This window comes from Scatophagus argus, chromosome 1 (genome assembly GCF_020382885.2).
Source record: "Scatophagus argus isolate fScaArg1 chromosome 1, fScaArg1.pri, whole genome shotgun sequence".
Lineage (NCBI taxonomy): Eukaryota > Metazoa > Chordata > Actinopteri > Scatophagidae > Scatophagus > Scatophagus argus.
Window position 1 is genome coordinate 12619988 of NC_058493.1, and position 14170 is coordinate 12634157.

Sequence of the window (14170 nt, forward strand, 5' to 3'; positions counted from 1 at the left end):
CATTTTTTTTTTTTTTTTAAAAGCCTTGAGACAAATTCAATCCCGAGGCTGTATGGAGTGTGCACCATGAGCCTAATCTGTACATCCAAACCACAGTCTTAGGACAGGCAGACAATCATTTGTATCAAGTGGTCTTTACATTAAAATAATTTATTTCTGAATCACAATATTCTACTGCTTTGCAAGTATGGCATGGAAACAGATACTCAGGCTTTCATGACACAAGATACAATTCCCAAAAACAGAAAAATTTTGAAAGCATATGACCAGCCCAAAGGGGAACTTGCAATTGGGAGTTTTTCAGTTCAATCCTCCAGGCCGCAGAATAAATCACACATTCCATACAAGACATTTAAACAAGTTTATGCACTCACAACGAATATACAAAAATATACAAGGTATGATGTTATTCAATGAAAAACATCCTCTGTGTTCCTGCACTGTTTCTCCCCTAAAGGTGTCAGTCTGGAAAATTATACAGAATATTTGCAAGGCTGTGTTCTGGGTTAGTCTTGTGACACTATATTGCATCAGCAAAACTGCAGTTAACTGTGTTAATTATTTCAACAAAGTACATGCACATTTCTAAATTATGATGTTTGCATGACCTACTGCATAGATGAGATTTCTCCTCATCTCAGTTAAGGGTTTTTTTCTTTTTAAACATGGTTTGACTAATCATAAAAACCTTTGTTCAGTGATGATTTTAAATCTTTTCATTGCAGAAACCCATTTTTTCCCACTGGCAATCAAAAAAAGAAAATCTCACATGAGGACACAGAAGGAGGCATTTAAGTTTCAATTCATGGGAATCCCAGTTCAGGACAACACAGATGGTCAGTTGGTGTCATTCCTCCATAGCTGTAAAGTAGCCACAAACATTTTCATCATTTCAATCACTGTCAGTGTATTAAGTCAGGTAACATACCTAAAAAATACCTGAACATCTGCATGATGCATCTTTTCTGTTTCTGTTTTATGTATCTACTGTGTCCCCATTTGAAATCACAAATTAGTCTCATTTATATTAAATTACTATACATTTGGGTTTGTTTTTTTTTACTTTTTGTATTTCATTTTTTTTAAAAAACTATATACACAATCAGGATGTCTATATTTATATATTTAGGCCCAACCAATCTTTTCTGTGTTCATAAATGTCTCCTCATAAAGCCAGCTCCGTGAGAACGCCTCACTCTTGTCCATCAGCAGAAACAGTTGAAGGTACTCCTTTGGATATACATGGCCTGTCAGTGTGTCCTCCAGCATGCCCATCTCAGATAACAGCTTACTCCCACTATCTGGAGACCAGAGACTAAAAAAAAGGAAAAAACACAAAAAATAGACAATAAACAAGAGGTTTCAGCTGAAACAACGGATAATATTTCTTATGTGTGTGGATGCACTTTGTTTGTCTCAGTATTCCATTGAGAGCAGTTCTTTGATGCAATGCGTGCAATGTGTTGGCTGCAGGCCTGTCTCAATGGCTTTGTGTGTGCGCCACTTACTTGAGCCTATCAATGAGCCTGGCCTTTCTCTTTGTCAGACACTGTCTGATCATCATCAGCAGAGCTGGAGCATTAGACGGAGTGAGGCCCGTAGAGAACAGATCATTCCGCGGACGAAGGCGCACCAGGCACAGGTTGTCATTGGGAAGCTGAGGGAACAAAGAGGCAGAGGACAAGGGTAGATGTTATATTAAATCAACAGTAGCAATCATACCATACATTGCTTTGTTATTGAGTCTGCCCTCTTCCTTACACTGCTCTTAGGGCTGGATGTACGCCGTTTTGAAGATATCATAAATGACTCCCTGGGCTCCTGCACAGATAGAGATGATAAGTTGATGACTAGGAGACTCTTTATCAGTTTTGGTGATACCATGCTAGGCTTTAGCTTAATCGAACAAGTAACATGAAACACTTTAATATGCTTTTTTTCCCCTGTTTTTGCGAATAACAATACTGTACCTTGTGCAGTAGTTCAATATCACAGGCCATCTGCCATAGGACACTGAAGCCTCTGTAGTGCATCATATCACCTGGACGTGCAACCAGTTTCTGACGGGAGACATAATCAGATTACCAACTCATTTAAGTTACCAGAGACATAACTCCTTCAGCATCAATCAGGGATTGTGTTGTCAGCATGGTTACAGCAATTTTTAGGGCAGATCACCAAAGTTAAGGTTATACTGACAGGTACAGCAGTTACTAAGTATAGATCTGAGCGGGTTTAAAGATGTGTGATCATGGGTGTAAACTACTCTATCTTCACGAAGACAGACAAACACACACACAAGGTTATACTCCATGATCAGTAGATTAACTGCAACTCATTTCTACAGATACACACAATAAAATGCTCTTGTTCTCTTACCAGGTATTCCATCTCACTCATTAAGAGGTTGAGCTCTATTCTGCCATATCTGTAGATAGACTGCCGTTCAAACAAAGAATAAACCATCTTCAGCAGCATGCCGCGCTCTTTCCGCTGGGGCAGGATACCCACCACTTTCACCGGGACGTCTAGAGACAGACACAGACACAAACATTACCAAAACAACAAACACCAAAACATCTATTGTTGGTTAAATGGTACATACAAAATCATTACACTAGTTCAATGTGATTTTTTCCAACACGTTATTGATTCTAAAAACATTTATCTAGATGTTTACAACTTTTGAATTAGTAAAGTTCGACCAATCAAATGTTTTAGGTATACACATTCAAGGTCAGTAGTGTTATGACAATACTTACTGCAGGAACAAAACGGAGTGAAACACATTTGTGTGCATGCATCTATGAGAGAATGTGCAACATAGCCGTGTCATATGCTTGTGTGTGTCCATGTTTTTATTTTACCATCAGTCCAGCTAGTCTCTGATATTCCCAAGTCGGTGAACAATTTGTCAGAGAGCATGGCAGGAGGTTTTAGGATTCCGTTGCCAATGGGGTCTAATTTCAAGAAGTCGCAGTGAATCACTTCCAACTGACCATCAAGGCAGCTTTCCAGCTTCTACAAAATAATAACATAATTTAACTGCTACACAAGGGGAAAAAATTGACTGAATGAAGAAATAACCACTGATAATTACAAACCCAGTTCCAAAAAAGTTGATCCCTCATGGATGCACACCAGTCAAGTTTACATCCATGTCTGTCCATTGTCATAATATATGTAGTGGTCAACAGAGAGCTTTATCACACGGTGTGACAATAACAAACTGAAGATCAACCAATAAGCTTGTGGAGGACTTCAATGCTTCAAATATGGATGTTGCTGCAAAAAAGAGCTACAAATTCTAAACTGTGGAGGATTCACAAACATCTCCAGCCTGGCAGCACAGAAGGTCTATACAATCAGCACAGTTTCAAGGTGGACACCCAAGTTTAGTGTCACCAATCCAGTATCCGACCAAACGTAAATAAGGTCACAATCTCCTCTACTGTTTGTACTGTCTTTTGATATTATGGATTGTAGATGGTGAAATCTCTAGATTCCTTGCAACTGATCTTGAAAAATGTTGTTTTTAAACTGCTGGACTTTTCGTCCAATGCAATTTTTAACATAGCGGTGAATCTCTCCCCATCCTTGCTTCCAATCGACTGAGCCTTTGGCGGATGCCCCTTTCATACCCAATCATGATGCGCCCAGCTGTTTCCAGTGAATCTGTTTACCTGTGGATTGTTTCAGACAACTGAATATAGTTTGAAAAGCATTAGCTCCCTTTTTTGATTTGCATCACAACTTTTTTGGAATTGGGGTTGTAAAATAGGTTGGGTTAGAGTTAAGAACTGGTCAGTAACATAAGTCATTTGATGCATTAAGATCTTTGTGTTACCTTTAGCTCAGGTAGAAAGATCTTATGACCTTCAAGAGCCACAACTCTCTGTGCTCCAGCATTTAGCAGTGTCCTCGTCAGCACCCCAGGCCCTAAGAAAAACGGACATAAACACAATCAATTTATTGTTGTTTACCTGACAAGAATAAGGAATACAAACATTTCACTATGGTACACCAGTCAAAAAATAATTGCTCAATTTGCTGTTGTTTGTACCAAATTAGAAGAAAGTTAAACCACATGAACTCACAGAAGAACAAAGTTTACATATCAATTCTACTTTCGTGTTTTTCTTTGACTTACCTGGGTTACATTCGAATATGACAGTTTTGGTATCCAAGGGTCCCAGACGCTGCGTTATCAGATCAGCCAGATCAGGATCCACTATGAAGGATCTAATTTTTTTACAGGCCTGAGCAAGGCGAATATTCTCCTCTACCTCTTTGATGTCCAGGAAGTCATACTGGCACAGAGGACGGCGCTGGCCCTTTAGACAGACGGGGTATCAGACCATAAATTTCATTGATTGACTGATTTTGCTTGCTCTTTTGTCAAGGCAAAAAACACAACACATCAAGTAACCTCAAAAACAAAAAAAATTTCTACAGACATCTATAAATCCATAGCACAATGTTTATGCATTTCATAAAAAATTCATATACACCACACTGTAGTGTAAGACTAATTTCTAGAAGCAAAGAGCAAAGCCAGATAGAACTGCCTACCTGTACGGCCACAGCAGACAGGTTTCTGTGTGTGACTGCTGAAGAGGTGGATGTCTTGTCTGCACAGGGCTGTTGGGAGCGACCAGGGACCAAAGAGTGCGAGTCCAGGCTGTAGTTCCTTTTAAGAAGCACCGGAGCCCGATAAACACAGAGTCCAGAGGAAGCCGTTCTTCTGATGGTCTGGCAGCAAGTAGAGCGCACCATGAACTCCACCACTCTACAAATCTGGGTGGACATGATGGACCTCTGAATCTGAACTACAGAGGAAAGGGGGCTGGCAAATGTGGACCTCGTCAAAAGGTCACTGCCTAGAGGACATGCGGGATAACAGGAGAAGTTAAGATGAATAAGTGACATTAACTTATGTTTAGATATGTAAGAGTGTTCCTTAATGACACTCGTTTAAGTTGCTTTAGTCCAAGATATCTCGCGCGCACAGTGCTCAAGCAGCTAGCTCAGAGTTTACCTGTCGTATCTAAAAGATCGATACAGTCCATATGAATTGAAAGGACAGAATTTAAATGTCCTATATCATTACGATTACATAGACACGCGTGTCTCAAACTGAGCCAAAAGTTATCATGGCACGTGGAGAAGTAACATCTCCCTATCGTTTAATGGCTTAACCTTATAGGCCTTATTATATGGGTTATTACTGTCCTTTACCTTACAAGTTCACGGACTTGGTCATCAGTTCGATAAACATTCACAAAATAACCTCGAAGTGAATCTGATACAAGAAGGACTTGCACGGTTGTGAAAATGACAACGTTATTAGCCAACCAGCTATCCGTACGCTAACGTCACTTAGAACCAAAATGCGCTTAATGTCGCTTCAGTGGAAGAAACACGTAAATACCTTATTGCAGGCTATCCTATATATCCAAATCTGACTACAGCAGAGCTTAAATGTGACTTTTGTCTGTCAGTTCGCCGGTACAACTCCGTGACTTTGAGGCCTCAGCATCGCGACCCCACATTGTGCAACGCTCGTGTTATTGGAGGCGCATCAGAATGTCGTATTGACTCATGACTACTGTGAGGACCAATCAGAACCTCCAGGAAGTTGTTATGCTAACTTGCGAATGCTAAGTAAAACGACATTTATCGGTGTATCGTGTATCCTTCATGCATTACTAGAAATAAATGAGTTGTTAAAATCATACATTTGATACTACACAATTACATGTAATTCTGTAGGTACATATAAACTACCTCTGTTGTTATACGTTAGCATAGCAACATATTAGCATAATGTTGCTACGGAAGTAGACGAAGAAGCGCTGTAAAACTGCACGCAGTCTTGCTCAGCCTGTCAGTGAGGCAAAGTTCTCCCAGTCTGTTAGCTGTCACCATGGCGCGTGTTGAAACAACCCCTAGCAGGCCGTACCACCTAGTTATCTTCGGAGCCTCTGGGTTCACTGGCCAGTTTGTGGTGGAGGAGGTGGCCCGGACAGTGAATGAGGGTCCGAAAGGGACCCTGAAGTGGGCCGTGGCAGGCAGGAGCAAGCAGAAGCTGGAAAAGGTTCTGGAGCAGGCCGCTGGAGTACTCAGTATGTATCTGAACAATCTCATTAGTCACTAAGCAGATGGTTTCTAGGACTAACGACAGGGTTAACCTCTCTAAAAATGTTCTACCGAGGTAATGTCAGATCGTTATGGCAAGCTGCAAGTTTAATCTGATTTTTCAATACTTTGTATTTCTTAGGCAGAGAAATTGCTTAACAAGACAACTTATCTGTGCAAGTTGAGTTCGCTGATAATGATTAGTTTTACATCACCATGACCCTAACCTGTGGATGAACTCCAAAGTACAGGTTGCAACCAACTTTGAACTTGAATCATTCGATTATTAAGCAATGCTGAAAACTCTCTCCACTGGGGTATAAGCTTACAGTTGCTTAGTCGGTCTAGCCAGCTGGTAAAGAAATCATGAAATCAAATGATAAAGTATGTACTGTAGTAAGTAACTGTTTGTCTTGCTGAAGCTGAAAGCAGGATATTCTACTTACTGAAAATGATGAATGAACAGCAGTAATTGTGTTTGATGATTCCAAAGACAGAAATAAGGGCTGCAACTAGTCATTACTTTGTGTGTTGTTTCGTCCAACCTACACATCAACAACAGGATATACTGGATGAGATCTGAAGTTTTTAGTGATGGAGAAAACAGTTAATTTTCCATTTACGAGAAACTTTATTGCTTCTGTTGATTCACTAATCAATTAATTGACAAATCATTTGAACAGAAACAGAAATATAATTCACCTGAATGTAATTAATATGTGGAATGTGTTACAAACATTAACTCATGCTAGTAATTTTCTAGGTTGACAATTTGTATTTGTGCAACGCTCTAAATATGCTAAATTAAATCCATAACTATTCTGCTGTCACGATAGCAATGTGAGTTTCCAGAGGATTAGATGGATATTCTGGTGTCCCCTCCTCTTCGGTTTTCTCTTTAGGGAGAGTACAACAGCTGATGGAACATAACTGCTCACTGTGCAGTCCTCATCCAGAACAGAATACACACACACACACACAGTCTGTTAGCTGGTCCAGTCATTTAGTGAACACTGAAAAGTGCAGTTTTTCTGTTTAAAAACAAATGTGTCTTTTGTCCCACACGCCCAAACGGTTAAAGGAGCAAACAACTTATATTGTTTTAAGTTCTATCCAGCATGTAAAATACATCTAATCCATATAAAGCATATATCATTGTGTATCTGTGATTTTTCTTCTAGCCAATTTTGTTGTGCTCCTAGCTTCATTTACTGTATATTTATTTCCACACAGATGTACAGCACTCAGTTAGTTGCACCTGGGAATTCTGAATATTTTTATGTATTTATCCTATGGAGACTGATGTTGGAGAACTGTTTAGCAAACATTTGAAAATATACTGTAGTGTTGTATCTTAAAGTGTGTGTATATGTGTGTGTGCAGGTAAGCCTGAGTTGAGGTCAGAGGTGGATATCATTGTGGCAGATGTAGGAGAACCAGACTCCCTTGCAGCCATGTGCAAACAGGCCGTGATTGTTCTCAACTGTGTTGGGCCTGTAAGTAGACAATTTCACAGAAAAATGTGTCCCTCTGTTTATTTTTCTCTAACACAGAGAACTTGCCCCATCACATGGCGCAAACTAATTCTTCATTACATCCCCTCACAACATTGGCATGTTGGCATCTCCCTTTGGCATCAGTGGAGCTCAGCTTAGCCCCATCTATCTCTTCTCTTTCTCTCTTTCACACACAGAGCAGCCTTCATTCACACAATAAAGACTACTCACTTGCAGCACACAATAAGTTGTATTGTACTAAGGTCAAAATGGATAGTAGGTTTCCAGCACTGCTTTGAATCCTGTGCATAATTTGGATTTTGCTTTCAAACCAAATTTTTCCACTGTAGTAACCACTACTGTTGCACACAGCAGTATTTTTCCAGGTTGGTGAAAACCGAGGTACACAGTTAATTAGTGCATTAGTTCATTTGTCTGTCTGTCTCTGTGTTTATAGTACAGATTCTTTGGCGAGCCAGTGGTCAAAGCCTGTGTGGAGAATGGAGCCCACCATATGGACATCAGTGGAGAGCCTCAAGTATGTCCCAGTTGTGTATTTTTTTTATTTATTTTTTTTTTTTTAACAGTGTGTACATACTGTAAATCAGTACATACATAATGTAAGAGCCTTAAAGGGCAGTAGCTTTTAATTCTTCCTCTTTCTTTTGGTGTGACCTGAATGCTACACTTAATATGGTGCTTTGAATTAAATAACTCAGTAAAGTTGCTCACAGTCTGCCTCTCTATGTTATTCATTTTCATAATATTTCTGGTTTCAGTCAAATTTTTAAGCAAGAATTTTATCCTACTTTGTCCATCTGGATGTTGTCAATGGACATTGCATGGCTGTTGTCCTGCAAATGTCCTTACGCTGAGCTTTGCTGTTGTTTGTGTTTGGATTAAATGGGAGACGTGCTGACTTTCATGCTGTAGCCTGTTAGACAAAATTATCTCTCACATGGCTGCTTGACAGCAGTTGTCCTTTGCCATCAGATGCCCCTCTTTGTAATGCACCATGTCTCACTGGTAAAACCGAATCACATGCATTTTCTTTCCTGAATACTCTTTGACTTCTTTGACAAATACTCTTTGTCTTCATCAGGACAGAAGTTGGTCTTTCTGCCTGTTTTCATGTGTATTGTTGAAAAAGCTCAACAAAACTGATGAATTTAGTATAATGCATTATAATTATTTGATTGTGTAACAGACATACTCAAAAACATTTGTATATGTGTTTCTGTTTGTCCTTCTTCTTTTTCTGTGTGTGTGTTTCTGTCTGGCTTTGTTCAGTTTCTGGAGGGCATGCAGTTGAACTACAGCGGTCAGGCAGCTGACAAAGGTGTCTACATCATTGGGAGCTGTGGATTCGACTCCATACCTGCGGACATGGGAGTCGTCTACACCAGGGACCAGTTTAGAGGTATGAACTGTACATGTGGCATGCACATATACGCACACACTCACACACAGAAGCACTAACAAAGAATCCCCCTCTGATGTAGATATGCAGCGGTTCGTTTACACTCTTTCTGTTGCTATTTATGATTTGATGTTGTATTCGTCTGTGTAAGAACATGGTGCGTTTGTGTTCCTCCACAGGAACACTAACTGCAGTGGAGAGCTTCCTGACTGTCAAAGCAGGATCTGAGGTTAGTAACAATATCACCCATAAGTCTATGCAGTGTACTTGCTTGATGCTTGATGATTTGCTCTCCTTGTTTTCTGCATTTCTGTTCACTAATTTCTTACATTTGACATACAGTTCTCCTTTTTCATGCAATTCTTGCTCTCTGTCCATTTTCTTCTATAATCACACCCTTCGTATGGTGTTTCGCTGTCTTCTCGTCAGGGTGGATGTATCCACGATGGCACATGGCAGTCAGCTGTTTATGGTTTTGCCGACAGCCAGAAGCTCCAGAGTCTCAGGAGGAAATTTAATTACAAACCTCTTCCTACAGTTGGCTCCAAACTGAAGCGCAGGTAAATGAAATCCTTTGCTTTTCCTCAATGCCGTTTACACACCCAGTTTGTCAAACTTTGTAAATCAGTATTATCTAGTATGTTTACGTTCATAAAATTAAAACGGTCACAATCTTTCAGGTCTTCCTTAAAACAACAACAGCACAGTAACGCTGTCCACCGAAACACAAAGGAGAAGTTTCGTACTAAAAGACTAACTTTGGAGGAGATCCTCTTTATTTGCCAAATATGAATCCTCCTCTGTCTTCTACGCTGGGCGTCTGTTAGAATAGGATCTTTCAAATGTGGTTTATTCAGATCTATTCAATTTATTGATTAAATAGTCCAAGATACACATTGAGCAGGATGTGGTACAGATGAGGAATGACCTTCTTAGCGCTCTCTGGTGTACAGACAGTGAAGTGGTGTTAAAGTGGCTGCTGATTCACCAGTCTGGCCCTAAATGTTAGGCAAGCTGATCATTTTGTCTCAGGGTTAAATCCCATAATGCTTCAGTACACATAATAACACATACTACAGTTGTACTACAGTACTACATGTTTTGACGTCATGAAAAATGTTGGGTTTCCTCAGCATGTGTTTCTTTGTGTGTGTGCATTTATAGGGGAACATTGTTCTTCAGTAATGAGATCCAGCAGTATACGATGCCCTTCATGGGCTCTGATGTCTCTGTTGTGAAAAGAAGTCAGCGCTACCTGGCAGAGGAACAGCAAGCTGTACCGGTCAGTCCATAATATAGTTCTTTTTTCACATCCTGTGTGTTCTTTGCTCACACTGTCTTTGTGTTAATTGACTGTACTGACTCACTCATAAAATGAATTCTCAGCACAGTGTTTTTGTTGGGCCCATATCATCATGGAAACCCAGTTTAAAGGCATAATATGCAGCATGCCGATGGTAAATACAGCATAAAGTGATTCTGGAGTGAAGACTAAGATAATTGATTGTTGAGTCTCACTCCCAGGTCATCATATCACCACCAGCCTTAAACACCGATAACTGACAACCAGGGAATGAGACTCAGCAGTCGGCTGTCTTTCTTGAGAAATGTCCAGAACACAAATAATGAGGGAAAAAAATCTGAGAAAATAAGAAAATACAGGCAGATGGCAGGTTCTCTGCCCTCATTTCCAGATGGTCATAGGTAAAGATTGAGACAGATTCATTTTTTATATATATTATATATATATATTTTTATTATATTTTATTATATATATATATATATATATTTATGAAGTTTCTGTATATTATTCCTGTAAGTATCACAGATATGATCAGTCATGTCAGGTTTTAGGCAAAGGTATTTTTTAACTTGGCTGCATTGAACAGGATGTTTACAACCCATTCCAAAAATGTTGGAACAGACATTAATTACAGAATGTGATAATTTGCCTATAGCTTTTGTGACATATACTGATTTTAAAAAACTGTATATTGCTACCTTGGTCTTGTTTGTAGAGTGTTAAATGATTTGTTGTTGTTAACTTTAGGTTCAGTATGGAGCGTATGCAGGAGTCGGAGGTATCGGAAATGTTATCAAGCTAATGTTTGCTGGCATGATGTTCTGGTTCTTAGTCAAGTTCAGTTTCGGACGCAGCCTGCTCATCAAGGTAAAGAAACATGTCTTGCATAAAAACAATATACACAACAGAATACTATTTCCATATCGCAGCTGACACCACAGAGCACACATGAGAAATGTCCTGATGTCTGTCTGTTGTTTGTACCCACCCTCTCAGTACCCGGAGTTCTTCTCTTTCGGACTTTTCTCCAAGGCGGGACCAACTAGAAAACAGGTAAAGTGCAGACAGAAAATATATCAGAATTTCCCTCTCATGAATAAGAAAATATGAAGATAATCTGTTTTCCAATATGTGTCCATGTGTGTATCAGATGGAGGCATCATCCTTCCAGTTTGCCTTCTATGGAGAGGGCTACACAGATGGGCAGGATCCCTCCCAGGGAAAACCTAACGGCAAGATCCGCACACTGGTTCAAGGACCAGGTAACTGGAAATGAAAGACCTGAGTGTAATGGAAGGTTTTGTCATTGATGTAACAGTGTGAAAGATACCCCTCTAAAGTATACGCTTTAGGAGGTTTTTTTTTGTTTGTTTTTTTTTTTAAGCAGCGTTGCAATCACAAAACTTGCATCTGGTTATATTGAGGTGGCGTTATCTGCCTTTGTCTCTTATTCCAAAGGATTTTTTTTTGAGCCTCCTTGTATGTCCAGAGAAGATGCACATGAGACTGAAGAGAAATTGGTTATGTTGCAGCTTAATCCTTTCATATTTGAATATCACTCTTTGTCATAAATAGCTGCCTGGTTATCAGCAACAAACTCTCATAGCACTCGCTCTCCTCCCCTGCCTACATGCTCGCAGTCTTCGCCCGGATACAGTTGCAGTTGATATACAAATGGGACACTTTTACACACAGGGAGGCGTCTCATTCTCACAGAGATACACAGTCAGAGACATACACCTCTCTGGGCTTTTATCCTTCCACAGCAGTCATTCTTAGGCTATACTTTATCGTGTATATTATTCATTATGTTTTGCCAGTTGCAAGCACATGATCATGTTACTTATGTTGAATGCCATTGTGTCCAGGCTGGGTAATAAGGTAAATTAGTCCAGGTAGCCAGCTGGAGTTGTTAAACGCCTTCCTTTATGTGTCTAATGGTTATATAATTGTGTCTGTGTTATCACTCAGAATGTGGATATGTGGCCACGCCCATTGCCATGGTACAGGCTGCTCTAACAATCCTCAACGAGTCCACATCCTTGCCCAAGACGTGAGTTATCGCTCCCCAGATCTACTGCCTGACCTAAAAATGACTTCACACCCAAAAATAGAAAACAACATGAACTGTTACAAGTATTCTCCATAATGAGCCAACGTGAGACTTTCTATTAAAAACAACACTGTAAGCTGTAGAAATCGTACTGTGAAATAACAACATAAAAGTTCTACCAGGAAGTGAGACTAAGCTTACTTGGGGATTGCTGATAATGATAGTCTGTATTCTCCATGCATTCTAGATGCACTCACACTAAGATTATTCTGGAAAAAACATTTTTTACCTGTTCGTAATTCGTAAATCAGAGTGTGAAAGTAGATCATTGGTTCTTTTTTTCCTCACTTGCCTCTCAGGGCTTCTGTACACATGAAAACACAAGCCAGTAAAATTATTTATTTCATATACAGTATTTACAATAATTCCACAAATATCACTTTATCCTGAGATTTGGGTATAAAATTAACTTTTGTTTTGATTAAATTCTCATTTTTCTCTTTCATTTCCAGGGGAGGAGTGTATACTCCAGGATCTGCTTTTGCAAAAACCACGCTGATTGACCGCCTCAACAAACACGGCATCCAGTTCTCTGTCGTCTAAAGTTTGTTCCCCTGTCTGACATCATTGCTCCAATTTTTTTTCCAGCACTTACTAATATGGATAACAACCAATGGGGAGTTTCCAACCTAAAAAAGCTATTTCATGACGAGAGTCTTGACCGGAGAGGGAGTCCACTTCCAGATTAACACCATTTTTGAAGGTATACTTGGTGTTTGTTTTTTTACATTTGGCAGAGCTGCGATAGCATTTCCCAGCCCAGGACAGTGAGAGGAAAACTTAGGTGGAAATGGGTTTAACTTGGCCCTCCACTACCATGATTATTGGCAATGAAGGCAGAATTTAGGCCAGTATTTGGTCAAAGTCATGCTTTTCAACACATTTTAGAGACCGTGTAATTCGTATTTGGATTGGATAGAAACATGTGGACTGTTTATACTGCAGACCTGAAAATACTGTCATCTGTAACAGTATAAGAAATCAATCCCCATAATTGTAGTCCTCTTAGCATGCAGTAGCTTTAAATGCACCAGAGCATCGCTCACTAGTACCATGGTAGCCATATGTGTGTTGTTCTGGTTCTGTGGAGTAAAGTTGTCAACGGAGAACAGAAACATGCTCTGTGTGCGTGTGTGTGTGTGTGTGTGTGCGCGTGTGTGCATGTACGTGTTTGTCTTTCCTAGCCTGGCCTGTAAGCTAAAAATCCTAATTGCTTTTTTTTTTTGGCAGTTGAATAGTTGGACTATCAATAACTCATCTGACTTTCCTTAGTGCTTGTTCTTTGTAGATGAATGTTGCAGCGGTTCACCTATACCAATGTTTGTTTTTGAGCCTTGTCAGAAAATGCATTAAGTTGTTTGTGCACAAAAACAGCATGAATTGCTGTATGAAACTGAATGGATCTTCTCTGCTGTTTAGTTAACAAGCGTGCGTTAATATGTTTCTTTCCTGTGGACTGGCATAGTTTCATCAACAAAATAATGCCATTGATCTGAGTCCTGACTTGTTTTTCTCGTTTGAGAGTTTGAGCATTATGTGCACATGACAAGCTGTTTTGGGGGTTTTGTTTTGGTGTGCTTTGCTTTGTATGGGCCTCGTGAATAAAACTCTGCTCATGGAAATACGTCCTGTGTCTTTCTCACACAGTTTTATGGAAACGTGCAAAATGCATTTCCTGTTTTCAAGATCAGTGGTTTATA

At 39.7% G+C, this 14170-nt stretch overlaps 2 protein-coding genes across 3 annotated transcripts; one reads left to right on the forward strand and one right to left on the reverse strand.

Annotated features, from left to right (window-relative positions):
- Positions 1–129: 129 nt before the first annotated feature.
- On the reverse strand, positions 130–5921 carry tfb2m (transcription factor B2, mitochondrial). 2 transcript variants are annotated; one of them, XM_046383926.1, is made up of 10 exons: positions 5788–5921; positions 4573–4880; positions 4151–4334; positions 3848–3939; positions 2868–3021; positions 2380–2528; positions 1971–2060; positions 1762–1821; positions 1509–1657; positions 130–1315 (listed from the first exon to the last, which is right to left on the reverse strand). In XM_046383926.1, the coding sequence occupies exons 1-10, from the start codon at positions 5807–5809 to the stop codon at positions 1126–1128; spliced, it is 1398 nt and encodes a 465-aa protein (XP_046239882.1). In that variant the 5' UTR covers positions 5810–5921; the 3' UTR covers positions 130–1125. The 2 variants fall into 2 exon arrangements, with proteins under 2 accessions (XP_046239882.1, XP_046239891.1); XM_046383935.1 differs by lacking the exon at positions 5788–5921 and adding an exon at positions 5432–5582.
- Positions 5922–5926: 5 nt separating this feature from the next.
- Positions 5927–14092, forward strand: LOC124056485 (saccharopine dehydrogenase-like oxidoreductase). The gene is made up of 12 exons (XM_046383948.1): positions 5927–6125; positions 7522–7634; positions 8092–8172; positions 8925–9054; positions 9234–9283; positions 9484–9614; positions 10219–10336; positions 11105–11224; positions 11354–11410; positions 11508–11619; positions 12329–12410; positions 12923–14092. Exons 1-12 carry the CDS (start codon positions 5927–5929, stop codon positions 13011–13013), a joined length of 1284 nt encoding a protein of 427 aa, XP_046239904.1. The 3' UTR covers positions 13014–14092.
- The last annotated feature ends 78 nt before the right edge of the window (positions 14093–14170 follow it).